We start from the raw sequence: 23,759 nt of genomic DNA, 5'->3' as shown, positions 1-23,759 counted from the left end.
CATCTTAGGACAATCGATGAATGTTTTGTTTAAATCTATTTATAATAAAATTTTTATTGACAAAACTTACAAGTGTTACAAATTTCGATCCTCTTGTCTGTTATCATGGTTTCGCCTTGTGCACCTAATGAGAAATCATAAACTTTGCTTTCCACTAAAGTATTTAAAAGAATAAATATCTATTAATAATATACTTCCTGAATATATGCACTGCTCCAATGTAATTGACAAAATTCCCGACTTTGATCTCATAGAAGTAGAAAAAGAACCCCAAGCAGATTTGTATGAAATTACTGTTACTTTTTTAAAGTGACTGTTCTCTTAAAGCGTAACTGATCTTAATGAAGGTTACTTGAAAATGTTGTCACTGGAAAGCCATAATAAATGGCACGCTTACCTGATTTTTTACTCTTCTTTTTCTTCGCATATCAATGTATACAAATTGGAGCTCCAACTCTGCGACTTTTACTACATTGAAATGGTATCGCGTTGATACTATAGCTAGTTTCCTTCATGAACTTCGCCAATATATCATCAATACACCCGGTAAATTCTCAGCAACATACTTGCCAAAACCGCCTAAGTCTGAACTACCCGCCAGCGTGAACGAGCGGTTTCCTGGGGCAGAAGGCTGGTTGTGTGAAGCTATAGGCGACTGGAACGCAAAGTTCGACTGTCTCTTACTTGCAGCTAATGTGATGGTGAATGTCAACAGGCTTGATCGAAAGTACCCAGAATATAAGACAGCTGGTGATGCTGAATATTATTGTATTCTATCGATCAACGAGCTCCTACATATGATTGCATCACCAGAACTGGGCGAGGTCATTAAACAATCTGCTTTTGAGCAGAGGTATGCTCTCGAATGGTATGATGATGCAGAAGATGCAAAGAGTATCAGGCTTGGGTTTTCAAGACTCCCAAGCTTCTCATCAAACGATGATCTGATCTCAAAGGTAAAAAATGGACCAAGCGGTGAACTTGCACATAATGATCAAAAGTTTGACGAATGAAAATTGTCTTTCCATAAATAAATCTTTTTGATTTCCTAGCTCTGGAAAGGGTATCAATGGAATCATTGGAATGCCCTATTGTTCTATCATTGTTACAGGGCCTTCTTTTTTGTGTAAGTTTTCATGGCATTTAATTTAGAGTGAACGCACAAGCAGAGATCCAATTGAATAGTTTGTATACTGCAGGATTAATAATAATTGAAAAGGCTGTTCTTTCTCTGTTAATGTTGCTACATGTAGTGCCATGGCAACATAAACGTACACTTGACTACTTTACAAGCGGCAGGTTGTATTCAGGGCCCACTTGTATTTCATTGTCCGCTTCCTTTTTTTTCTTTTAAAAAAATTTATGTTACTGTGCTATTCACTAGATTCACCTAGCAACCAAGCGATTGCCCTAGAATGAACCATAGAAACGAAATATACCCCGGGGAGACTACTAGGGTAAACGAAAAGCAGCAACGGGACCAAGACTAGAATAAATAATATGTTTTGTTATAGATCTCCTCCAAAACTGATCTAGATCGTGAAATGAAGAGAATCAAGAAAACACTATTAAAAACTAAGATGACAGAAGAAAATTGGGACTTGTTCAACAAGGCCATAAAAAACATAGCAACATGGTGCACAGAATACAAAATACACGAATATGTTGGATTTATAGATCATATCAAGGAGCTAAAAGAGCTAATCGTCACCTGTGTAAGTTGTTTTCGTTTGTGTCGCCTTTAATATAATCTAATAATAACTGTAGCTTACATCAGAACGCACTATTTTATCAAAAACAGCAATCGATTTATTAACCACACTATCTCAGCACCTGGGGACAAAATTTGAAACGATCAATAACATGATGCTTCCTACGATAAAAAACGTCTTTGGACGCTCAAGCAAAGTTCACGTAAACCGAACCGTAGAAGGATATAAACAGATAATACAGCATTCACTATTACCACGAACTATACCCGAATTCTGCAGTATTCTTTCAGTAGTTCAACGACAAGATCCAAGACGTTTACACTTAGCTGATTGCTTAGAGGTGCTCATCCGCGTCAATACAGAAGATAGGATAAAAAAATACAAGAGGGATATTGAATCAGCACTCAAAGTGATGGCAGTGGACGCTAATCTGGACGTGCGGCGGCTGGCGCGAGCATGTTTTGAAAGTTATAAGCAAAAGCTGCCAGAACAAGCTCATATGTTTACTCAGACACTGACAAAGGACGTGAAAAAGAATCTCATCCAGTCATCTACTGTAGCACCTCCAACGACATTGAATGGTGTACATCCAAAACCTAAACCACCATCTGCTGCACCTCCAACGACATCGAATGGTGTACATCCTAAACCTAAACCAACACCTGCATCCAAACCAATTTCAAACAAACCCACATCATCTTCAAAAGCTATGCAACCCCCTAGTACACCCATCTTTAGATACCGACCTATATCAATAAATCTGAAAGAACGAGTACTCAAAATCCAAGCGAGCCAAAATAAAGATATTGTGTCTGGAGTGACGTTTAGGAATGGTAAACCATACTACAAAAGACCGTCTCTCGTGAAACATGATTTTCAAATAAAAAAGAGAATTAAAAAATGAATCCAGTTCTTGCTTTTTTTGGGTGATCTGCTCAAGCTTTTCAGAGTGTGGGTGGTTTGCATAATAGGTTTCACAAATGGCTACGACGTATGACAGGTAAATTTAAATGACAATAAATTTTCACTTCGTGTCACACATCAGCAAGCTGTATCCATGACATCAGTAACCATGACTCAAAATGAGTGTACATTTATAATAACAGTTTTATTTCATGTGTGTGGGAAAGCATATAGACATGTAAATATGTATAAGTTATTGCAGCATATGTATAGACTATGTATATGTATAACTATTTATATAGGGAGAAAGAGTGTCGAATGGAAAGGTATATTGCAGTAGCGAAAGTTATTTATAATTCTTCTTCATCATACTCCTCTTCTTGTTCTTCTTGGTCAATTTCCTGCTTTATAAAAGATAATATGCTCCATTGTGAAGGGTGTACACCATTTCTAGGACATGAAGACTATGTCAAGTGTTAACACTATTGATTCATGTGTTGGATATTTACTTACTTGATGATTAGGAAGCCAATTACCGCATAATTCACAAGTAGCAGGACAGACAACGTATGGGATCATTAATGACTAAAAAGAAAAAAAGAATGCAGAAAAAAAAAATTGACAAATTTCTGTGTGTGGAGGGGATTTTATACTTTTTTTCTGAATTTATTTCTGTTGTTACATTATTTACAGTTTTTATTATGATTAATTTCCAGTAAAGTTCCCGTCATTTCTTTATTCTCAAGAGTACACAATCTAATATTAATTTTCTCAAAGCATCAATACGGCCTCTGCTATAAACTATATTCAACCAGCTATGCCCCCTAGTAACCAAGGGGTCATGATGTGACCCAAAGGAGCTTGGATTCTATTTGTAGCACAGGTGTATCCGACGTGATGTTCTGAGCCACGCACAATTCTGATATCTTTTTTTGTGTCTTTATCTTGCTTTTTGCACCCAGTTGCATCTGATTTTTTCGTTTTGCGTATGAGAAAACGCTGTTTTTTAACAGTAAAAGTTTTATTTATAACATAATTTACTAAAGCGCTGGCTCAAGAGCCAAGCACCTATCAAAAAATGAAGCAGAATACTTAATCCAGTTGTTGCAGTTGTCTATTCTGTTGACTCAGTAATTCTAGCACTCAAGCTATCTGTTGCAGCAAGACAGCCTCTATTTACGCCAGCTTTGATTTTCGGCCAAAAAAAAAATTCAACTGTACTCAGGAAAAGTGAATAAGGTGGTAAGTAAACAGCTTTGTATCCGCGACTTTCAATAAGCTCTTGGACAGCAGCGACCTTGTGTGTAGTGATGTTACCTAAGATAAGATAGCGACCGGACATTTCATGCTCGTCAAGTGTATCCATAACACTATTGATAAATTACATAAGATGCTCACTTTGCATACCAATTCTTGCGTTTACCTTCGGCACCTCAGCTGCTCCGCCATTATCCCTCTCTTTTTTATCAGAAGCACTTTTCTTCTAAACAGCCTTTGGTTTGCGCAAGGCTAAGTCATTAATACCTTTCTCATATACCGCCTCCAGTTATAATGGTGGTAATTCTCCTGCTGAAGGAAGCATGATTTTAGCTAGTAATATATCTTTGGTACCTGGCAAACGCTTCTCTTTATCATCTTTATAAGCACTGCTTTATTTACATATGCACTCGTTTAAATGTTTGTTTTCTATTCGAAGCCTCTGAGCCGGTGCTGGTCTCTGACAAAAGAACTGATTTCTTTTGCACCTAATATGTCTCTAGCCAACTTGAATCAGCAGGTAAGACAAGTCAAAGGTGACAGTGACTCAAGCTACGGACCTATGTAATGCGCTTGACGATCTGAAAGTGTTTAAACCTACGACTCATAGCATGCTCATGCAAGCAAAGCGCGAATACAAGAGTGACTCAATAATGATGTTGACTCTTACGGATTCTATATTCATGGATGGCTATGACGAGCAGGCCATAGTCAAAAAAGGAAAATGTCCTTAAAAAAGCAAGTTAGACAATCAAGATCAAGCTAGAATTATTGACATAAGCCTTGGTAAGGAAACGAAAACCAAGTGGAATGTGTTGCATTTTGGTTTTCAAATCCATCAGCATATCTGACAGACTATACGTCAATGCAAGTAAATGCAGCTTCATGGCATAAGTATGTATTAAACGCCAGATCGATCGAGAATCTCATTGCCCCTACTACGACCTCATCTGCAATATTATAAACTCACCTAAAACCCATGGAAAAAAAAAATGACTTGGTTACCAGAATCTCGGGTTTCTAGTTGCAAATGATTCGGTAAGTGTTTGAACAAATATCATGCACTGAGAACAAGATCTACGATATGGCCAATTTTTATGCATTAACGATATCCCGGGCTAAGGTGTGTATTGGTTAGAGAAATCTGAATCAATTATGTAAGAACCCAGTATGTTATCAGCTGACAGAAAGAGGAGGAGAGAGTGGGCATACTTAGTTTATCGTTTACAGCTTGTTCAAGAGTGATCCATAGGGTTACCGGACCTTGGATTAAAGTAATCACTAGTAGTTTGCGTGGATAGCCTTCTCATAATAGCAGTTCTTTTCTTTTTATTGAATTGAAAGATCTTGTTCATAAAGACAAATCTGATGATTTTTCTTGTAGGAAAAAAGTAATTCCTATTGTGCGTGTTTCGATACTATATCAACCAACAATTTTCTAGCTGACAAGTTATGAGAGAGAAACACTTTTTTCGAAATAACGTTGGCTGTTATTATCACGATATGGAAGGGGAGAAATGACTGTTGTTTTGATTTATATGTCATTTGGTAAAAAGCATAAAAGACTATTCACTCAGATCAGCTGACCTTTAGAGCCATTACGCATAATCAGGAATAAAAGATACAGCTACTGTAGTAGATTCATCCTGTTATGCACTATCTCAAAGGATTAGAAATTGCCATTCTATACGCGGGGTTAATCCGTTTGTGTTCTTTTGCTGGTCTTACTGTAATGAAGAATTCTTCTTTATGTACTCGGGTTTGTACAACCTTAAATCAGATAATAAAGCATTTTCCTTTTCATCTTTCAAAAGCATACAGATGAGACAAGGTAAATGAGAATAATAAAGACCATTTCAAATGCAATTATAAGGATGCCTTCACTGCGTCAAAGTTAAGTTGTGCTCAAGAACAATGATTGTTGTATTACAAAATTTCCACAAGAAGGTGATGCGACTTCAAATGTGAAGATATCCTTTTTTTTTTTTTTTTTTTTTTTTTTTTTTTTGCAAATAGGACCTTCTTGTGGTATTTTAATCCATGCTGATAAGGATCAATAAGCAATACTCGTAGTGGTTATTATTAAAGCTTAATAGCATAAACTAACCAATCAAGAAAACCAGTCCTAACAAACACGATACCATTCTCCCATGTAAGTTACTTAATACAGAATAAACTGAAGTTGCCAATGCTGTTTTCGTTTTCTGAATGTGATACCATATCTTTGAGTGACATAACTCCTATCAATATATGGTTATGCGCCTTTTGGCTTCAATTAAAGTTTCTGATGGCCATAGTATTGGTAACTCGTCTGAAAATTAATGTCTCCATTGTTACAGCGATTGTTGTTTTGTATTAAAGTTGTCAGTAAACCTACAATTACAAATAAAATTGATATATTGGATTTTCTGTAAAGCGTCTACTAGTAGCACAGTCAGATGGTTTTAGCTTTCTCACCCACATACGAAAATCGGCCGACTTGTGTTCCTTTAGGAGTCAATGTGGATGAATAATACTAATCATCAATATGTTGACAACTTAAAACGTCACCATGTTAACCTAATTGGATAATTATCTCTCACAAACTGATACCATCATCAAAACTGGAGGTCAAAGCACGTTTTTTTTTTGGCTTGTTTTAAAGCACGATTTAGTACAACTATTCAAAAAAAAAAACATGTGAAAAATATTGAATTTGTTACAAGAAATGATATGCACAATGTAAACAAAGGTTGTCATGGCAATAGTATCTTTGGTAACCGTAGCAGTCATGGCTTTATTCAATAAGTAAATCGTACTAAGCTGTGACATATTGAGTTTTATTGTTGAGATCTAATAAAGGGAATTTCATATGAATTGATCTTCTTTAACTAAAATTGGAATCGAAAATAAGGGAATACAAAAAAAAATATTTAGAATAAAAAATTCCTACTTTTCCCAAGACAACCTTTTTTTCCTTGTTACTGCATAAACAAAAAAAAAAAAAAATGAAAAGCTTTACAGTCGAAGTGGGTCCAGAACAACCTCAAGGCGGACGTACGAGAAGATCTATCTTTAGTCCTGAATCCTTAGTTCGTGTGCCTGCTCCTCATATCCATACACTCTATGATGTTCTTGTCCACAGCGCAAAAAAATATTCTGATCGAAAAGGCTTCGGCTTTCGTAAGGTAGAAAAGATAGTAGAGGAAGAAAAGGAGGTGAAAAAGTTTGTCAACGGCGAAGAGGTCAAGGATAAGAAGATTTGGAAATTCTTTCAGCTATCACCTTATTTTTACTTGACTTACAAGGAAGCCTCAAGACTAACCCATGATGTTGGTGCTGGTCTCGTCAAGTTGGGTCTTTGTGAGAAATCAAAGATTGAAATATTTTCACCCACAAAGTAAGCTTAGGATACACCCCCAGCTCATGATAAAGACTCATTGTTGTGTATATAGTATGTACTGGCTATTAACAGCTCACAGCTGTTTTACTCAAAACATGACCATTGTTACTGCATATGACACATTGGGTGAAGCTGGTTTACTTCATTCAATGAATGAAACTGAGGTGGAGGCTATTTATACCGTAGGTGAACTCTTGACGACCGTATCCAAGGTGGCGAACAAGTGTCCTTCTCTCAAATATATCATATACAGCGGCGAAATCAAAACGGACGTACTTGACAAAGTTCAAAAATCCGTCTCTCAACAGGTGGTGTCGTTGGATGAAGTCGCCAAATTAGGTAGAGAAAACCCAAGAGAGCCTAGACAGCCTGAGCCAGAGGACTTGTGCTGCATCATGTATACTTCGGGAAGTACGGGAAATCCAAAGGGTGTTATGCTTTCTCACAAAAATATCATTGCCGCCAGTAAGTGTTTGATAAAGCCTATAGAGACCAATGTTCTAATTTTTGGTAGTTGCTGGTGTTAATACAATTCTGGGTCATCTTGTTACTGACCATGATTCAATGATGGCATATCTCCCCCTAGCTCACGTCCTTGAATTTGTCGTAGAGAACCTTTGTATCTTTTGGGGTGTCACGTAAGTACCTTATTGTTTGTTTATCATGCATCATCTGATCTTGTTCATAGTCTGGGTTACGCCAACGTTCGTACTTTGACAGATGCTTCTGTTCGCAACTGTAAAGGAGATATAAAGGAGTTTAGACCAACCTTGATGACAGGTGTTCCTGCTGTATGGGAATCTATACGTAAAGGTATTCTTGCCAAGATCTCTTCTGCCTCTCCCAAGGCACAAAGGATGTTCCAAAAGGCATATGCTACAAAGGCTTGGCTCCTTGAGCGCCACTTACCGACAGGATTCATTGATAAGGTTGTTTTCAACAAGATAAAGGATCAAGTTGGAGGGAGACTTCGTTTTGCTCTTTCAGGTGGTGCTCCCATGTCAGTTGAGACACAAAAGTTCTTATCAGTCACAGTCTGTCCCATTTTGGGAGGCTTTGGCATGACAGAAAGTAAGTACACCCGTGTTCCTGAAGATATGATAACTAAATATTGTACTAGGCTGTGGTATGTGCTGTATCATGACGCCAGAGCAATTTGGATATGGTCAAGTAGGCGCGCCTGTTCCTTGTTGTGAGATTAAATTAGTCGACGTGCCTGAAGCCAACTACTATTCGACAAATGCTAAACCTCAAGGTGAAGTATGGGTTCGTGGCCCTGCTATCACAAAGGGCTATTGGAAACGAGATGATATCACCAAAGAAACGTTTACGGAGGACAATTGGTTAATGACTGGAGATATCGCTGAATGGAATGAAAACGGCACCTTGACCATCATTGATCGTAAGAAGAATTTAGTCAAGCTGAGTAACGGTGAATACATTGCTCTCGAAAAGTTGGAATCTATCTACAAGAGTTGTGTCTATGTGACAAATATCTGTGTTTATGCTGACCCTCTATTCCCTAAACCCGTCGCATTGGCTGTCGTCTCAGAACCTGTTATTCGCCGTTTAGCTACAGAAAAGAATGTGTCAGAGAGAGATTGGGAAAAGTTATGCTGTGACGAAACCATCAAAAAGACAATCTTACAGGCTCTGCTGGCTCAAGCAAAAGAAGGTGACCTGAAGGGCTCAGAGCTCATTTTTGATGTCCACTTATGTCATGAAGAATGGACTACAGACTCAGGTATGCTAACTGCTGCCCAAAAGATTAAGCGTCCTGAAATCACAAAGGCGTATAAAAAGGAATTAGATGACATGTAAGTTTTGTATATGCTTTAGCTAAAGCTACGACTAACATTTGTTTCTTATAGGAATGTTAAACAAAAGGTCTAATTTCAATAGCTTTGTATTTTTCAATCATATTCATTTCATATCATCTAATTGCTCCCTTCTTTTTCTCTCTCGCTGCAAGTCAGTGCATTGACCCTAATAAACATTGCTCTAATATTTATACAAAACAATCTGCATAATAGTATTCCGTGCCAATGATTGTACACATAAGAAACGACTTGGGTTTAAGCTATTTATTCATAGTCAAAAAAACATCTTACCCAAGACGCGAGGGGAAAGCTGCACGCGAGTAATCCAATAACAAGTTGGTTTTAGCTCCACTGTACAGGCATTCCAATGTGGTTTCAAATTCAGGTATCCTTGCCCTTTCATCTTCGTCCTCTTCTTCTTGACCAAAGGTTCCGTTCATCTTTATGGTTCGCACGTATTCAGTATGCTCAATAATTCTATCAAACATTGTTTCTAATCGCGATCGAAGCGCACCGTATCTACTCTCAAGCATTTCCCAACCAAATGGCTTATACGTTGTCATCCACATTTTGCGATGGTATTTCCATAAGCCATCTACTTCTTGTCGCAAAAGCATTAACCTACCATGGGCTAACTCTAACAAGAGTGTATGATCTTTTCTCTTATAAGCGTTTACACAGTATTTACGTAAAGAACACTTTAACGAAAGTGCTTTAGCAACTCTTCTGGGTAGCTCTAGTCTCTCATTAAGTGGGGCAGACAGTTTTTTAAGTTCAATCGCTTTTGATAGTTGGCGCTCAATTAAAGCATAATGGGACTCCAAGTCCTCATCCACATATTGAGGCGAAAGAAAGCCAAGCATAGGGTCTACATGTAATAGAATAGGTTATTGCTTTCGGCAAATGTGGCATGATCTGTACCTTCCCACAGCAACCATTTGCTCATATTTGGCATATAGTTTGTGTTTGGTGTCACGGATATTCCTTCAGGGGTATCGTCAATCTATTTTATACATGTTGATATCAAGTGCTAACTGGCATGATTACAAATTACCTTTGATGCAAATGTCCAGTCATCAAAATCAGCACCACATATTCCCTCTAAAAAAAGTGGTTATGTACTCTATAAATACCTCCATTCTTTTACATCGTTACCAAAACCAAGCTTTAATAACTCAATGTCAACTTCAGTATCTTCACAGTATCCATGTTGAGCATAATAAAGAAGTGCAGGTAATGCTGAAAAGATATCACACTCGTTTCCATCATCTCCCCAAGTGGTAATAAAGGTATTTTGTACACCATCTTCTTTGTTTTTAGCAGCAATCATACTTGCTCTTATTGCTTTTAAAGAAAAAGGTACTGCGGCCCAAAATCTAGTCCAGGTCCAGACACCAGCTAATGACAAGTATATTCTAGAGGCTTTATCAATAAATAACCTTTTTATACTTACTTGCAATCCAGGGCTTCAAGCATCCCATATCCCGATGTTGACGAATCTTTTGAGCATAAGTATCCGGATTGGTATGATAGTAATCCCAAAAGACCAAATCAAGATTAGGTGGAATCTTTTCGAGTAGTTCGGATGATGCAGGATTATTCAATTCATCGTAATAACCTTGTAATGAGTTATTTTTGGCAGCTAATGAAAAAGGTAAAAAGAAGTGAACAACGTTTCTTTGGGGCCTTGATTGTCTACCTGTCTTTTACCTAGACAAAAAATCACTTTATAATAAAAAGAGCTATAATAAGTTTTCAAAGGGTCATCTTTACAATTATATAAAGATTTTTTTTTTTCATGCGCAAGCTTACTATCTGACCAAATCATAGGTTGAAGATCATTTCTTGTACAAATTTCATGCACCTTTTGCAAATGTTCCATGAATACCAAGTTTGGGTCCTTGTATCCATACAAGTGACGATAGCGTCCTTCGCCTACTCCATGAGCCTAAGAAACAAATAAGTATGGATACTTCATCATCATCAAGTTTACCTCGTCCATGCCGATATGAATCCTCTTGGATCTAAATGGTCTTGCAGCTGATACAATCAATTTTTCGATAAAGTCATAGGTCGGTTCTGATTCTGGAAGCAGTACTTCAAAGTTATCGCGCAAATGAGCATATTGTTGCCACTGTAATACCTGACCCATATGTCCCAAGGTTTGAATACATGGTATAACTTCAATTCCTCTAATACAAAGTTAGACATTTCTATAAAAATATCGAGTTTCATCTATTACAGATCAAAGGCATAATCATCTACCAAGGACAACTCTCTCATTGTATATCGTCCTCTAAGGTATCCAAACAATGGTTCACCATCCACCTGTCGTATTCAATCATTAAATATAAGGTATGATGACCTGTATATATTTTTTATATTACTTCATATGTGTCCTCTGTATAAAGTTGGAGCATATTTAAGCCCATAAGAGCCATGTTATTCAACAAGAAATAAATGTTTTGAAGTCGTAGCACGCCATTTCTACTACAGTCAATCATAACCCTGAGAACACAAAAGTATATTAGATATAGAAATCATAACTCAAATTAGTACCCTTGTGTGTCAAACTGAGCCTTTTCTCTAAAGTTGACAAGACGACCATGCTCTCCTTGCATTATTGGGTAGGAGTTTCGTGCTGCTGCCAAAAGTCTTCCAATGGCGCGAAAGGCTACGCATACTGATAAACACATCGTTCATTATGCATAATTCAATTTTACCATCAATCTTTCTATGATATGTCACTTGTATTTCAAATCGATCTCCTGGCAATACTTCGGCGTAGTTGATATAGTTGCTCTTACAGATATATTCTCCTTCAACCAAGCCAGCGTCATATATAAAACTTGTAATGTTTGTGAATCCTAGTAGTATTTTATAGCTCATGTTCTTACTCAATGTGCCACTTGAATTCACTCATTTCTTCATTCATGGCATTTTCGTCTACTAGATTTCCATGAGGTGCATAAGAAATAAGCTTTGAAATACCGTCTTGTAAGTCAGTAGGCTGTCTGGTCGTATCAATCACAATCAACACGCTGCTCCTAGTATTTATAAACATGGAAGAAGTCGAGTTCTCTTGTAAATAAGGGTTAGTCATTACAAGAAAGAAGAAAGACTATGCATTCACACACAAATAGCAAAAATTTAAAATCAGATAGGTCCAAAACAGGTAAATAGTAGATTTGGTACAAAACAGTTGAATTTATTAAGCATATGTATAGATTATTCAAAAGTTTTCTAATCGTCGTTTTCCCTCTTTCTTTTTTTTTTTACTATAAATTCTATGATACAATAAAACCTGATGAATGAAAAGGAAAAATATTAAATAATTTAATCAACTTCTTCGATAGAAGGACCGTCGGCATCAGCGTTGTTTCCAGCACCAGGGAAACCGCCAGGAGCAGCACCGGGGAAGCCACCGGGAGCAGCACCAGCAGCACCAGGGGCACCACCAGCTTGTTGATAGAACTTCATCATGATGGGGTTGGCAACTTCTTCCAATTCCTTTTGCTTAGATTCGTATTCTTCCTTGGAAGCTTCTTGAGAGTCATCGAGCCACTTGATAGCTTCATCAACAGCAGCGGTAAGCTTGGTCTTATCTTCAGCAGGGAGAGCACCGCCAACCTTTTCATCTTGAAGAGTGTTGCGGAGGTTGTAAGCATAGGATTCGAGACCGTTCTTGGCTTGGATACGGGCAGCAGCAGCCTCATCTTCAGCCTTGTACTTTTCAGCTTCGTTGACCATACGTTCGATATCTTCCTTGGAGAGACGACCCTTGTCGTTGGTGATGGTGATCTTGTTGGACTTACCAGTAGTCTTGTCAAGAGCAGAGACGTTCAAGATACCGTTGGCATCAACATCGAAAGTAACTTCGATTTGAGGAACACCACGAGGGGCAGGAGGAATACCAGTAAGTTCGAACTTACCGAGAAGGTTGTTATCCTTGGTACGAGCACGTTCACCTTCGTAAACTTGGATGAGGACACCAGGTTGGTTATCGGCGTAGGTAGAGAAGATTTCGGACTTCTTGGTGGGAACAGTGGTGTTACGCTTGATAAGAGCAGTCATGACACCACCAGCGGTTTCAATACCGAGGGAAAGAGGAGCAACGTCCAAAAGAAGAAGGTCTTGAGTCTTTTCGGAAGTGTCACCAGAAAGAATGGCGGCTTGGACAGCAGCACCATAGGCAACGGCTTCATCAGGGTTGATGGACTTGTTGGGTTCCTTACCGTTGAAGAAGTCAGAAACCAACTTTTGAACCTTGGGAATACGAGTGGAACCACCGACAAGGACAATATCGTGAACTTGAGACTTGTCAATCTTGGAGTCACGAAGGACCTTTTCGACAGGTTCCATGGTGTTACGGAAGAGATCTTGGTTCAATTCTTCGAAACGAGCACGAGTCAAAGAGGTGTAGAAGTCAACACCTTCAAAGAGAGAGTCGATTTCGATGGTGGTTTGAGCAGCAGAAGACAAGGTACGCTTTGCACGTTCACAAGCAGTACGAAGACGACGGACAGCACGGGCGTTACCGGAGATGTCCTTCTTGAACTTGCGCTTGAATTCTTGCATGAAGTGGTTGACAAGACGGTTATCGAAATCTTCACCACCCAAGTGAGTGTCACCAGCAGTAGCCTTGACTTCGAAGATACCATCTTCAATGGTCAAGAGAGAAACATCGAAGGTACCACCTCCCAAGTCGAAGATCAAAACGTTGCGTTCACCTTCAACCTTCTTGTCCAAACCGTAGGCAATAGCGGCGGCAGTGGGTTCGTTAATGATACGTTGAACGTTCAAACCGGCAATCAAACCAGCATCCTTGGTGGCCTGACGCTGACCTTAAAAATAATAAGAGACCGTTCGCACTAAAATTTCACTAAAAAAAGAGACTTACTGTCATTGAAGTAGGCAGGAACAGTGATGACGGCATTCTTGACGGTACCACCGAGGTAAGCTTCAGCAGTTTCCTTCATCTTGATAAGAACCATGGAAGAGATTTCTTCGGGAGTGAAAGTCTTGGTCTCACCCTTGTATTCAACTTGGATGATAGGCTTGCCTTCCTTATCAATGACCTTGAAAGGCCAGTGCTTCATGTCAGATTGAACTTCGGGTTCGTTGAAGCGACGACCGATCAAACGCTTGGCGTCAAAGACGGTATTGTAAGGGTTCATGGCGACTTGGTTCTTGGCAGCGTCACCAATGAGACGTTCAGTGTCGGTGAAACCAACATAAGAGGGGGTGGTACGGTTACCCTGATCGTTGGCAATGATTTCAACACGATCGTTTTGCCAAACACCAACACAAGAATAGCTAAGGTGGATGTTAGTCATCTTCTTTCTGACGCGCTTTTTGTGTGTCATAATACTTACGTAGTACCCAAATCAATACCAACTGTTCATAAATAAGCAGAAAAAAAGAGAACTGATTAAATAAAACCAAGTGATAGTCTTTTTATGAGAACTTACCAGACTTTCCTTCAGACATCTTTATTATAAATAAAAAGAAAAGGGGAAAAGCTCAAAAAAAATTTTCACCTTTTTTTAAATACATCTCTCTTTGCGCAAAAATTGTGACAAGTTTGGAATAACAAAGAAAATCATGGAATTTTATTATCAAACTGAGCTTAAATTGATTACTGTCCAATCTTTGCTACTTCACAGATAGCGCACACCTTGCCTTCATATTCAGGCTTATAGGATGCTTTACAATAACAACACGTTTTCTTGGGTGATCCTCGGTAAATAGGCTCAAAACTATAGGCACAAACATCGAATGGGTTATGCTGATCATAATTTAAAGTCATTTCATCTTGTAAAGTGCGTTCACAGACACTTTGAATCTTGCGGGCCTATTAAGATCGTGAATAACCAATTTCAAATATAAAATTTCATTGTTCCTTCTCCTTACCTCATCAGCAATCTTGAGCGGAGGTGCTAATTCAAGTAATCGAGTGGCAAATCGTGACGCTGTACTAAAATTCTTTGCCCTGAATGCTTGTTTTGTGGCCTGACGTAATGCCAGGTGCATATGTTTCACCTGCAACTCACAATGAGTAAAGTAAGCTGCCAGTTCCAGGGCACGCTTGAGTTCGTCGGGTGAGGTACCTTCAATCGATCTTCGCTTTTGTTCCAAGGAAAGACCCAAGAGATATTCACGACAAATGTCCACTAGTTGAGTTAACTCATTGGCTTCTTCATCACTATTTGTCACAGTGAATAAGGCAATGTGTACTAGTTGCTTGAATAGCTGTGAAGAAGCAGCCAGCTTTCCGTTTGAGAACAGTGAGTACGCCTGTTGGATCAGTGTAGAAATCGTATTTTGGAAAGTATAAACTGCTACAGGTAAGGCATTACGAGGTGAAGATGTTTCTGGATTTCTGCGGAGAGGTACAGAACCGCTGCCACATACATGAGAGACATGGGCATGGGAAGCTTGATAGATGGCCAAGAAATGAGGCTTCAATGGTTCGAAATGAACAATTCCCTTTTGTCGATTAAGAACCTGCATGGCACTGTCAAAAGCACCAGCTGCGATGTGATCAGCAGCAATATTGGAGTTTTGCGTCCAAATGAGACTTTCGCTTACACCCTCTGTTGGAGCAACAAATTCAGCAGTTTCTCTGGCTGCGACACTACCCATTTGAGCATCTAATTCAGCCTTGATATCATCATCATCGTCCCATCCACCTCCTTCTTCTTCGTCTGGTACGCCAAATTCATCATCACCTGTATCTAAAAGATTATCTTGTGCAGGCTTAGGAGCACCAGTCAAGCCCAAATCGTCATCATCATCTCCCCAGTCTCCACCTGCTTCTTCGATTGCGTCATCGTATGTGAAACTAGGTTTGTTGATAACAGAATGAATGTCACCAGATACTCGAGTATCTTGTTGCTGTTGTTGTTTGACAAAGGCACCTTCAAAGAAACTCTTGGATACGGTCAAGAGTGGCCAATTAGGATCCTCCAAGTGGGTAACAGGCTGAGGAATAGAGGGCAGAGGCTCTTCTGATTCAGGTAACTCAATTTCATCTTTCGTCTTTCCTGATGCGGCCAAAATGGATTCAGCTTGTTCTGTCAGTCCATGTGATTTGGCAGTCATATAAGCCAAGGGTAACTGTCCGACGTCCACAAGCATTTGAATGCGTTCCTGTATATCGCCTAAATAGACAGAATTCTGAAATCGTTGCATAGGATCCTTTTGAAGCTTGGAAATTTCCAACATCTTTGAAAGGTTGGTCTGATTGCCCTCCAACAGGTACAAGAAGGATAACTTGTCCATCTTTTTGATGCGTTGATAACATAACTCAACAATCTATATATCAACAGTTTGTTATCATGTTCATTGTTTATATTTAGATGAACATACCTTGAAGTTACCGTGGTTTAAGGCTTCAGCACTCAATTTGGCCCAGTGATCAGGCTTGTTCATGGCTCTTGCTGTTTCCAAAGCGACGTCCAAATTACCGCATTCAAGTGCCAATTCGAATCTTGTTTTATCATCCCTGACAAAATGTAAAGCAATTTCTGGATATCCCTTCTTTTGCAAATAAGCAATAATGGATTGACCGACCAAATTGGATGTACGAATGATATGAAGCACTTCTTCATATTGTTTCTTCACCAAGGCCAACTTGAAACGATATTCAGTGGGATCAATGGTGATTTCGCGAACCTTGCCATCACGGTCAAGAGCAAAGAGTTTCTTGCCCTTCATGCGTGTCAAATAGACGGGTTGATCGAGTGTACGAACGATGCCGTTATCACCTTCGGTCAATGCATACTTGATGTGGTTCAGAGTACAGTAGATGAGAACGTTGGAATCATCCCAAGTAGCGCTTTTGATGCGAATTGTTTCATGAATTTGGCTTGTTTGGCGTAATTCTTTGGTGGCAATCGTAATTGTGTGCTTGCTGATCAAAGCAACCATGGACATATCATTAGACCAGGCAACGTATTTTACAGAAGAAACGGTCAATTCAGAGACAACACGGCGTTGTTGAATATCAAACAAGATGACCGAGGTAGGTGTAGCCATAAGAAGTGACCCAGGTCCAGCATAGAATATATCTGTGGCTTGAGAAGGTGTTCTAAATGATTTGGTTTCCTTGTTAGAAAGATCACGAATCTGAATGACTTGGCTTGTTTTATCAAACACAGCAAATCGGTTACGGGCGATGAAAAGAGCAGCATGGCCTGTGCCCTTCATTGATTCATCCGAGGGCTCTTGCAAGGTTCCGCCCAAGTTCTTGGGTAGACGATACAACTCGTACGTGCCACCCTCAAAAGGTGATGTAAGCAATACAGCACGCTCAGCAGGATTGTAAGAAAGTGTACGAGGCGCAACAAATTGAGATCCCAATTTACGAACAGACATTACTTCTTGATCAGCAGTGCTGGGGAAATCATGGATATGTAAAATGTTGTTCTTGACGTAAAACAATTCGTTGTTATGAACCTGGAAAGCAGGACGCTCTCGTTCTAGTTTAAAAACGATCAAACCGCTATCATGACCAGCAGCAAATAAATTGAGTTCAGGATGTGCCGTTAAGACCCAGAAACGGTCATGGTCTCTTCTGAATGTAGCCACGGCAGTACGTTTCGTGAGATCCCAAACACGAATTGTTTTATCTTCACTATCAGATAAGATGAGGTCTTGTCGAGGATGGAAAATGGCACTGGAAACGTTATTGTAGTGACCACGACAGCTATCGACTTCCCAAGCCTTTGTGTCTATTTACAGCAATTTAGTACGTGTTACCAAGTTTATATGCTCGACTTACCATTCATTCTCCAGAGTTTTACTTGACGGTCATCACCAGCCGAGATGATCAAAGGCAATGTTGGATGGAAAGAAGCCCAGTTGACACCATGGTCATGTCCTTCCAAGACATACTTGACCATAACATCCGTAGTTCCAAACATATCACTACCTGGTCCAGCACGACTCATATCTTCAAATGACATTGCAGTGGGTGCTTGAGATTTTTTACGTAAACCTGTAATATCCCATACACGAACAGTTTGGTCCATAGATGCTGAAACAATAAGGTCAGTCTTGGGATGGAACTGAGCACACATCACATAGTGATTATGTCCTGTCAAGATAGCAATACAGGCTCTTGATTGCCAATTCCAGATACGGATTGTTTGGTCGTCTGAAGCAGAAATGATCCAAGGAAGCTCGTGATGGAAAAAGACGGTACGAACATAATCGAGATGACCATTTAAAGTGAATAAACAACGATGAGTTTTGTAATTCCAAACTTTGATCTTGTAGTCGTCGCCACCAGAGACAAACAATGGCTGAGTAGGGTGAAATGCGATGCCTCTTACGGGCCCTAGAGAGAAAGAAAGATGGTTAATAAAAGTTCATTATAAAAGAAACTCTTTACCATCGTGTTCTTCAAAACGTTCGAGTAAAGTGCCCATTCGATAATCCCAGAGTTGAATGCAACCATTATGTAAAGAAGCTAAAATCCAGGGACGCTTGGGATGAAATGCAACACCTTTGACACGGTTGCTTTTTGATTCAAACTAATCAGGTGTTAGAGATGATGTCTATTTGCGGTGTAAAAAACTTGGGAGAATACCTTTGTAAGCATCTGCATTTTGAAAAACTGTCAAGTTCTACCAAGATTGAGTCAGTATAAACAATTGTATGTACGCGTGTGAGTTCTAACCTTGCTTATTTTATTTTGCTATTCTAGTGTCTATTTCTACTAAAAAGAGCAAAAAATTAAAAAAAAAGAGAGAAAGAGTCAGTTGAGTTCCTTAAAATACAGCCTACAAACAGCTTACAGCTATACACAAGTAAACACGTTCGCTCACACACAAAATGAGAGAGAGAGGGAGAGAGAGATAAATAGAAAGTACTATATTATGTATCCCTTTTTTCAAAAAAAAAGAGAGTATACAGAAATACTAACAAAAGTGACAATAATCAGCAAATGTGTGTATATGTGCTTTGATAGAGTTGAACTTCACAGGATGAAACGGAGATTGTAACTTTATTAACCAACCAATCAAATAAGCATTCATGACGTGTCAGGAAGAGAGGACGAAGAAGACGACTGGTGCCTTCTGATGCTTGTACGAGGAGAAGGTGACCTTGATCGTTTGGTTGGATGAATAGATTGACCCGCTAAAAAACTAAATAAAGACTCTAATCGATATATAATTTCTTGATTTCTTGGCTCTGCATTTATGGTTGCTTTTGTTGTTGTTGTTGTTGCTATGGAGATATGAGCTAGTCTTTCAAACGGCGGATCATCCAGCTTGATATAATGTAATGTGGTCGGTAATGGTTCTAGTTTAGTCGTGTTTTTTGAGCTAGGCTGATCAAGAGCGTACTCCCTGAATGTGCATGGTATCTTATTATCTTGTTGCAGTATGGCTAAATCAGTGGCGAATCGGGTCAAATGATGGCATAGCTGCATAAAGAGTTGATGATCAGATTGAATAGTAATCGAAGTGAGTGAATGAGCGAACTGATCAAATATTAAAAAGTAACCAAACCAAGTCAAAGGAAGGTTAACCATTCGAACATCAAGAATTCCGTAATTACGTGTAATTTTAGTTATTGTTTGCTTAATAAACTGATCAGTGATTGAAGGGTCATTGACTGGAAACAGAATATCCTTTGTCCAAACAGAGGGCTGTGCATAGATACAATGACATAACTTTTTGTGTGCTTTACCTAGTTCAATGATATCTCGTAATTCAAGGTATCTTGTTATTCTTATAATAACCTTATCAGGTAAAGATGTCAAATGGCTCATAATAAATAGAAGAAGAAAAAGAAAAGCAAAAGAGAGAGAGAGAGAGAGAGAGAGAGAAAGAAAAGGAAAAGAAAAGAGGCTTCAGAGAAGTAAACAAACACCTGACTTTTAATTCCTATTGAACGAACACACACATATATTTCTTATTCTTTACATTTTATTGTAAAATAGATGATGGCAGTGAAAAGGGGAATCCTATTGTTTTTATTATTCTTTACTGCCATCTATTGTCAACAAGACGCAGTAGAAGGTTTCTTTACTCAGAGTGGCCATACCAATAATTGGGCAGTATTAGTAAGTTCAGAATATATCATTGATTCCTTCATTTACACTTAATTAATAGGTCTGCACTTCTCGATTCTGGTTCAACTATCGACATGTTGCCAACACACTTTCTATCTATCGAACTGTTAAACGGCTAGGCATTCCAGATTCCAATATTATTCTTATGCTTGCAGACGATGTTTCCTGTAATCCACGTAATCGATACCCCGCTACAGTCTATAATAATGCTGCTCGCCATATTGATCTCTATGGCAATAATGTAGAAGTTGACTATAGAGGATATGAAGTAACAGTCGAAAACTTTATAAGAATGCTCACAGGACGTGTGGCACCTAATACACCAAGATCAAAGCGGCTATTATCGGACGATCGTTCCAACATTCTAGTTTACATGACAGGGCACGGAGGTAATGAGTTTCTCAAGTTTCAGGACGCTGAAGAAATCAGTGCCTATGACTTGGCGGATGCATTCAAGCAGATGGCAGAGAAGAAGAGATATAATGAGATCCTGTTTATGATCGATACTTGTCAAGCAAACACGATGTATAGCAAAATAAACTCTACAAACATTTTAGCCACAGGGAGCAGTGAATTAGACGAAAGTTCTTATTCGGTAAGTATTGTATGAAGTAGTGAAAGGATATGACTGACTGTAGAGCTACTTTATAGCATCACACTGACCATGATATTGGTGTTGCAGTGATTGACGGCTTTACTTATTATAACTTAGAAGTATTGGAAAATATAGACATGACGAGTGAAATGACGCTTCAGGATCTAGTAAGAAATAACTACAATAGAGCCAATCTATATATTCTTACTTTTTGTGTATGTGTAGTTTAATACATATGATCCTATTAAGATTGCTTCTCATCCTGGTATTCGTTCAGATTTGTTTAAACGACCTTTGAACAAAGTTAAAGTGACAGACTTCTTTGGTAATGTGCAGAATGTGGAATTAACAAAGACAAAGTATCCTCTGGAAGAAAATATAGACGATGTAAATACTTTGTATATTGTCAGTTAGTGTATCTAACACATATCATAGGAACAGGAGAATACAACAGTAAATCCATACAAACATACCACACATCTACGCATACAACAACAACAACATCTACATCATTCATTTCTTGTTCAAAAAGATACAACTTATATCTCGTCTTTATTAGGTTTAGTTTCAGCTATAGCCGTTATTTACTTTACATATCTTACACTAGTGTAAATAAAATGTATACATGCAACCTCACCTCAGCCATGAGAAACCTCAGATACATAGGAGGCAGACGGCATGTACTTTATCTTTTTTTAATGTAGGCTTCCATGCTGGCCATACCGATAACTTCTTTATCGTGTATGAGTTGCTTTCATGGGGCCAGAAAGAGAGAAGATGAAAGAAAATTCTATGAAGCTCAGGTTCATTTTTAAAGCAAAGACAGTTGCCCACAAATTAGTAGTCACAGAATCAAAAAAACAGGTTCAAGGATCGGACTTGAATAATGATAACAATGTAAAGTTGTGTTGAATATTATGCATCCGTAAAATTGTTAAAATAGAGTAAATGTTATTCAGAGCCTTTAGACCATGTTACATTTGGTGAAGTATTGGATATATTGCAAATAACTTCTTAAGTTTCCATTACTGTCCTTTTGATTTCTTTCGGGTGATCTTCATTACTGGCTCAATGGGACTAAAATCCGTTATTTTCACCAAAAAACTGACGTCAAATTGCTGCGGCAATTCTGATGTTTCCCACAATCGAATGACATAAATTGAGATCGACTGTGCTTGTCTTTTTTCTTCATTAAATATTAAGTAATATGCAAGGTTCTGAGCGTATCTTTGTTGTCGGTGGAACTGGTAACATTGGAACGAGTGTTGTTCGTGAGCTGCTTACCAGAAACGTGCCCGTAACACTATTTGCCCGTGATCCTGCAAAGGTGAATGCTCTCTTTGGTAATAACAACCTCATTCAAGTTGTTCCTGGCAATTTTGATGACCTCAGTCCTTTGAAAAGTTCATTGACCGGTCATTCAAGAATGTTTCTACTTATAAGCGATATTGAAAGATATGTGCAATTGAAAACAGAGATTAGCCAATATGCCTTTGAGTCAGGCATAAAGCAAATTGTTAACCTCTCAGATATCCTAGCCAGCTATCCTTGGCGTACCACTTACTTAGGTCACCGATCTAGGATTGTAGAAGAAGCTATTTTGAATATGTCCAACCGTGGCTACTGCGTTTCTCTACGTCCCACTCGTTTGATGTCGAATTTTCTGGTCTTTGAACGTCTACAAGACAATGTTACTTTTGATACTATTGACGAAGACAAACCTCAAGGGTGGATTTCTCCAAACGATATTGGAGCAGTGGCTGCAGCTATTTTGACTGAGGATATAGAAAAGCATGCCGATGCTGTTTACGAGCTTAGTGGTGATGCCATTACACCTAAACAGCGTGCAGAGATCTTTGCTCGTGTGCTTAATCGACCTGTCACATATAAAAAGATATCAGCTGCTGAGAAATACCAGACATACGTGAGCTGTGGTTGTCCTCATCTTGTCGCTTATACGGCGTCTACTTCCATGGCCTCTATTGATGCTCATTCTGCATATATCACGGATGGTATCGAGATTTTGATAGGAAGAAAGCCTGAAACTCTCGAAAAGTATGTTCTTGCTAACAAGGACAAGTTTTAAAAAAAAAAAATAAAGCTGATAAATAAACTTTTGATTACATCATTACATGATGTTTAAAAGGATAAAGAAGACAGCTTATCATTTAATAATAATAGTAAATAATAGTAATAATAATGATGGCACTATTCCTGTTTTTTCGTATTAAGCGTTCCGACTATTTTATCAACTGGAACCTTGCTATATATGTCATTTCCAAGCTGTCTCCACGTTATTTCCCTTTCCTCTGGCTGTGGCTCCTTTGAAGTGTTATTAACCCAGTCATTTAGTTCTTCATAGTTGTACAGGTTGGCCTTATAAAACATATGGAGGAAGCCGCCGATCACTGGGATTAAACTAAAGATAAAGTCCACAAAAATATTCAACAACATATGCATTAATAACCACAAGGGTATACCAAAAGTAGTTGACAAGTATACTATTTGTTTTTGCTTAGCACTCTCTCTCTCTCTCTCTCTGGATTTATTTATCAACATATTATATACTTACTTTGATACATGGAGAGAACGACACTCATTGCGCCACCTACCACAGGAATAAAACCCTATAACTGTATAAGAATGTTTTAAGGGATGATCCATTACTACCGCTTACCAAAAGTGAATCAATACCTAATGGAATAGGTGAATGAGGTACAGCATTATCCAACCATTTGGCCAGTCTTTCAATCTTTTTCAACAGCTTTTTCTTTTGCTTGTCTGTCATTGTGTGTTTGGGTAGAGTTTGATGAAGGTAAGGATAATGTCTCTCAGCAGAGCGAAGTTGTCGATTGCCTTGAACACGAACTGCTTCGACTATTTCTGGAACATGTATCTTTTCTGCTATCTTGCCTTTAACGTAATTCATGATTATTTTTATTTAATATATTTGATAATAAAGAAGAGTTGTGATTTTAATGCACTTTTTATACATAAAAAAGCA

The 23,759-nt window shown here is 38.5% G+C and overlaps 12 protein-coding genes across 12 annotated transcripts; 5 read left to right on the top strand and 7 right to left on the bottom strand.

Moving 5' to 3' along the window:
* Positions 1–426: 426 nt before the first annotated feature.
* On the top strand, positions 427–1,136 carry RHIMIDRAFT_275937 (uncharacterized protein). The gene has a single exon (XM_023612580.1). It carries the CDS (start codon positions 432–434, stop codon positions 1,011–1,013), a length of 582 nt encoding a protein of 193 aa, XP_023468399.1. The 5' UTR covers positions 427–431; the 3' UTR covers positions 1,014–1,136.
* Positions 1,137–1,415: 279 nt separating this feature from the next.
* Positions 1,416–2,616, top strand: RHIMIDRAFT_249621 (uncharacterized protein; the record flags this gene model as incomplete). The annotated part of the gene is made up of 3 exons (XM_023610642.1): positions 1,416–1,457; positions 1,515–1,715; positions 1,768–2,616. The coding sequence occupies 3 exons, from the start codon at positions 1,416–1,418 to the stop codon at positions 2,614–2,616; spliced, it is 1,092 nt and encodes a 363-aa protein (XP_023468398.1).
* A 349-nt stretch (positions 2,617–2,965) lies between these two features.
* Positions 2,966–3,194, bottom strand: RHIMIDRAFT_235452 (uncharacterized protein; the record flags this gene model as incomplete). The annotated part of the gene is made up of 2 exons (XM_023608358.1): positions 2,966–3,079; positions 3,129–3,194. The coding sequence occupies 2 exons, from the start codon at positions 3,192–3,194 to the stop codon at positions 2,966–2,968; spliced, it is 180 nt and encodes a 59-aa protein (XP_023468397.1).
* Positions 3,195–3,630: 436 nt separating this feature from the next.
* Positions 3,631–4,062, bottom strand: RHIMIDRAFT_104676 (uncharacterized protein). Its single transcript, XM_023605162.1, has one exon. It carries the CDS (start codon positions 3,979–3,981, stop codon positions 3,730–3,732), a length of 252 nt encoding a protein of 83 aa, XP_023468396.1. The 5' UTR covers positions 3,982–4,062; the 3' UTR covers positions 3,631–3,729.
* Positions 4,063–6,859: 2,797 nt separating this feature from the next.
* RHIMIDRAFT_235451 (acetyl-CoA synthetase-like protein) lies at positions 6,860–9,147 on the top strand (the record flags this gene model as incomplete). The annotated part of the gene is made up of 6 exons (XM_023608357.1): positions 6,860–7,251; positions 7,307–7,719; positions 7,769–7,892; positions 7,943–8,325; positions 8,375–9,071; positions 9,126–9,147. The coding sequence occupies 6 exons, from the start codon at positions 6,860–6,862 to the stop codon at positions 9,145–9,147; spliced, it is 2,031 nt and encodes a 676-aa protein (XP_023468395.1).
* A 214-nt stretch (positions 9,148–9,361) lies between these two features.
* On the bottom strand, positions 9,362–12,177 carry RHIMIDRAFT_235450 (glycoside hydrolase; the record flags this gene model as incomplete). Its single annotated transcript, XM_023608356.1, has 12 exons — positions 9,362–9,942; positions 9,996–10,077; positions 10,129–10,175; positions 10,230–10,472; positions 10,528–10,716; positions 10,887–11,022; positions 11,068–11,266; positions 11,317–11,402; positions 11,462–11,582; positions 11,634–11,748; positions 11,798–11,922; positions 11,972–12,177. 12 exons carry the CDS (start codon positions 12,175–12,177, stop codon positions 9,362–9,364), a joined length of 2,130 nt encoding a protein of 709 aa, XP_023468394.1.
* Positions 12,178–12,254: 77 nt separating this feature from the next.
* On the bottom strand, positions 12,255–14,557 carry RHIMIDRAFT_104601 (70 kDa heat shock protein 3). Its single transcript, XM_023605161.1, has 2 exons — positions 13,975–14,557; positions 12,255–13,918 (listed from the first exon to the last, which is right to left on the bottom strand). Exons 1-2 carry the CDS (start codon positions 14,438–14,440, stop codon positions 12,411–12,413), a joined length of 1,974 nt encoding a protein of 657 aa, XP_023468393.1. The 5' UTR covers positions 14,441–14,557; the 3' UTR covers positions 12,255–12,410.
* A 155-nt stretch (positions 14,558–14,712) lies between these two features.
* Positions 14,713–18,687, bottom strand: RHIMIDRAFT_235448 (Coatomer, alpha subunit; the record flags this gene model as incomplete). Its single annotated transcript, XM_023608355.1, has 6 exons — positions 14,713–14,928; positions 14,988–16,391; positions 16,446–17,809; positions 17,860–18,417; positions 18,472–18,613; positions 18,670–18,687. 6 exons carry the CDS (start codon positions 18,685–18,687, stop codon positions 14,713–14,715), a joined length of 3,702 nt encoding a protein of 1,233 aa, XP_023468392.1.
* A 303-nt stretch (positions 18,688–18,990) lies between these two features.
* On the bottom strand, positions 18,991–19,857 carry RHIMIDRAFT_290349 (uncharacterized protein; the record flags this gene model as incomplete). The annotated part of the gene is made up of 1 exon (XM_023613730.1): positions 18,991–19,857. One exon carries the CDS (start codon positions 19,855–19,857, stop codon positions 19,114–19,116), a length of 744 nt encoding a protein of 247 aa, XP_023468391.1. The 3' UTR covers positions 18,991–19,113.
* A 174-nt stretch (positions 19,858–20,031) lies between these two features.
* RHIMIDRAFT_199437 (GPI-anchor transamidase) lies at positions 20,032–21,169 on the top strand (the record flags this gene model as incomplete). Its single annotated transcript, XM_023606374.1, has 4 exons — positions 20,032–20,151; positions 20,201–20,755; positions 20,812–20,922; positions 20,981–21,169. The coding sequence occupies 4 exons, from the start codon at positions 20,032–20,034 to the stop codon at positions 21,167–21,169; spliced, it is 975 nt and encodes a 324-aa protein (XP_023468390.1).
* A 776-nt stretch (positions 21,170–21,945) lies between these two features.
* RHIMIDRAFT_275927 (NAD(P)-binding protein) lies at positions 21,946–22,873 on the top strand. The gene has a single exon (XM_023612579.1). The coding sequence runs from the start codon at positions 21,963–21,965 to the stop codon at positions 22,839–22,841; it is 879 nt and encodes a 292-aa protein (XP_023468389.1). The 5' UTR covers positions 21,946–21,962; the 3' UTR covers positions 22,842–22,873.
* A 90-nt stretch (positions 22,874–22,963) lies between these two features.
* RHIMIDRAFT_235444 (uncharacterized protein) lies at positions 22,964–23,684 on the bottom strand (the record flags this gene model as incomplete). Its single annotated transcript, XM_023608354.1, has 3 exons — positions 22,964–23,256; positions 23,328–23,382; positions 23,433–23,684. The coding sequence occupies 3 exons, from the start codon at positions 23,682–23,684 to the stop codon at positions 22,964–22,966; spliced, it is 600 nt and encodes a 199-aa protein (XP_023468388.1).
* Between the last annotated feature and the right edge of the window lie 75 nt (positions 23,685–23,759).

Source organism: Rhizopus microsporus (assembly GCF_002708625.1).
Source record: "Rhizopus microsporus ATCC 52813 unplaced genomic scaffold scaffold_4, whole genome shotgun sequence".
NCBI lineage: Eukaryota > Fungi > Mucoromycota > Mucoromycetes > Mucorales > Rhizopodaceae > Rhizopus > Rhizopus microsporus.
This window is presented reverse-complemented; position numbering and strand designations above follow the sequence as displayed.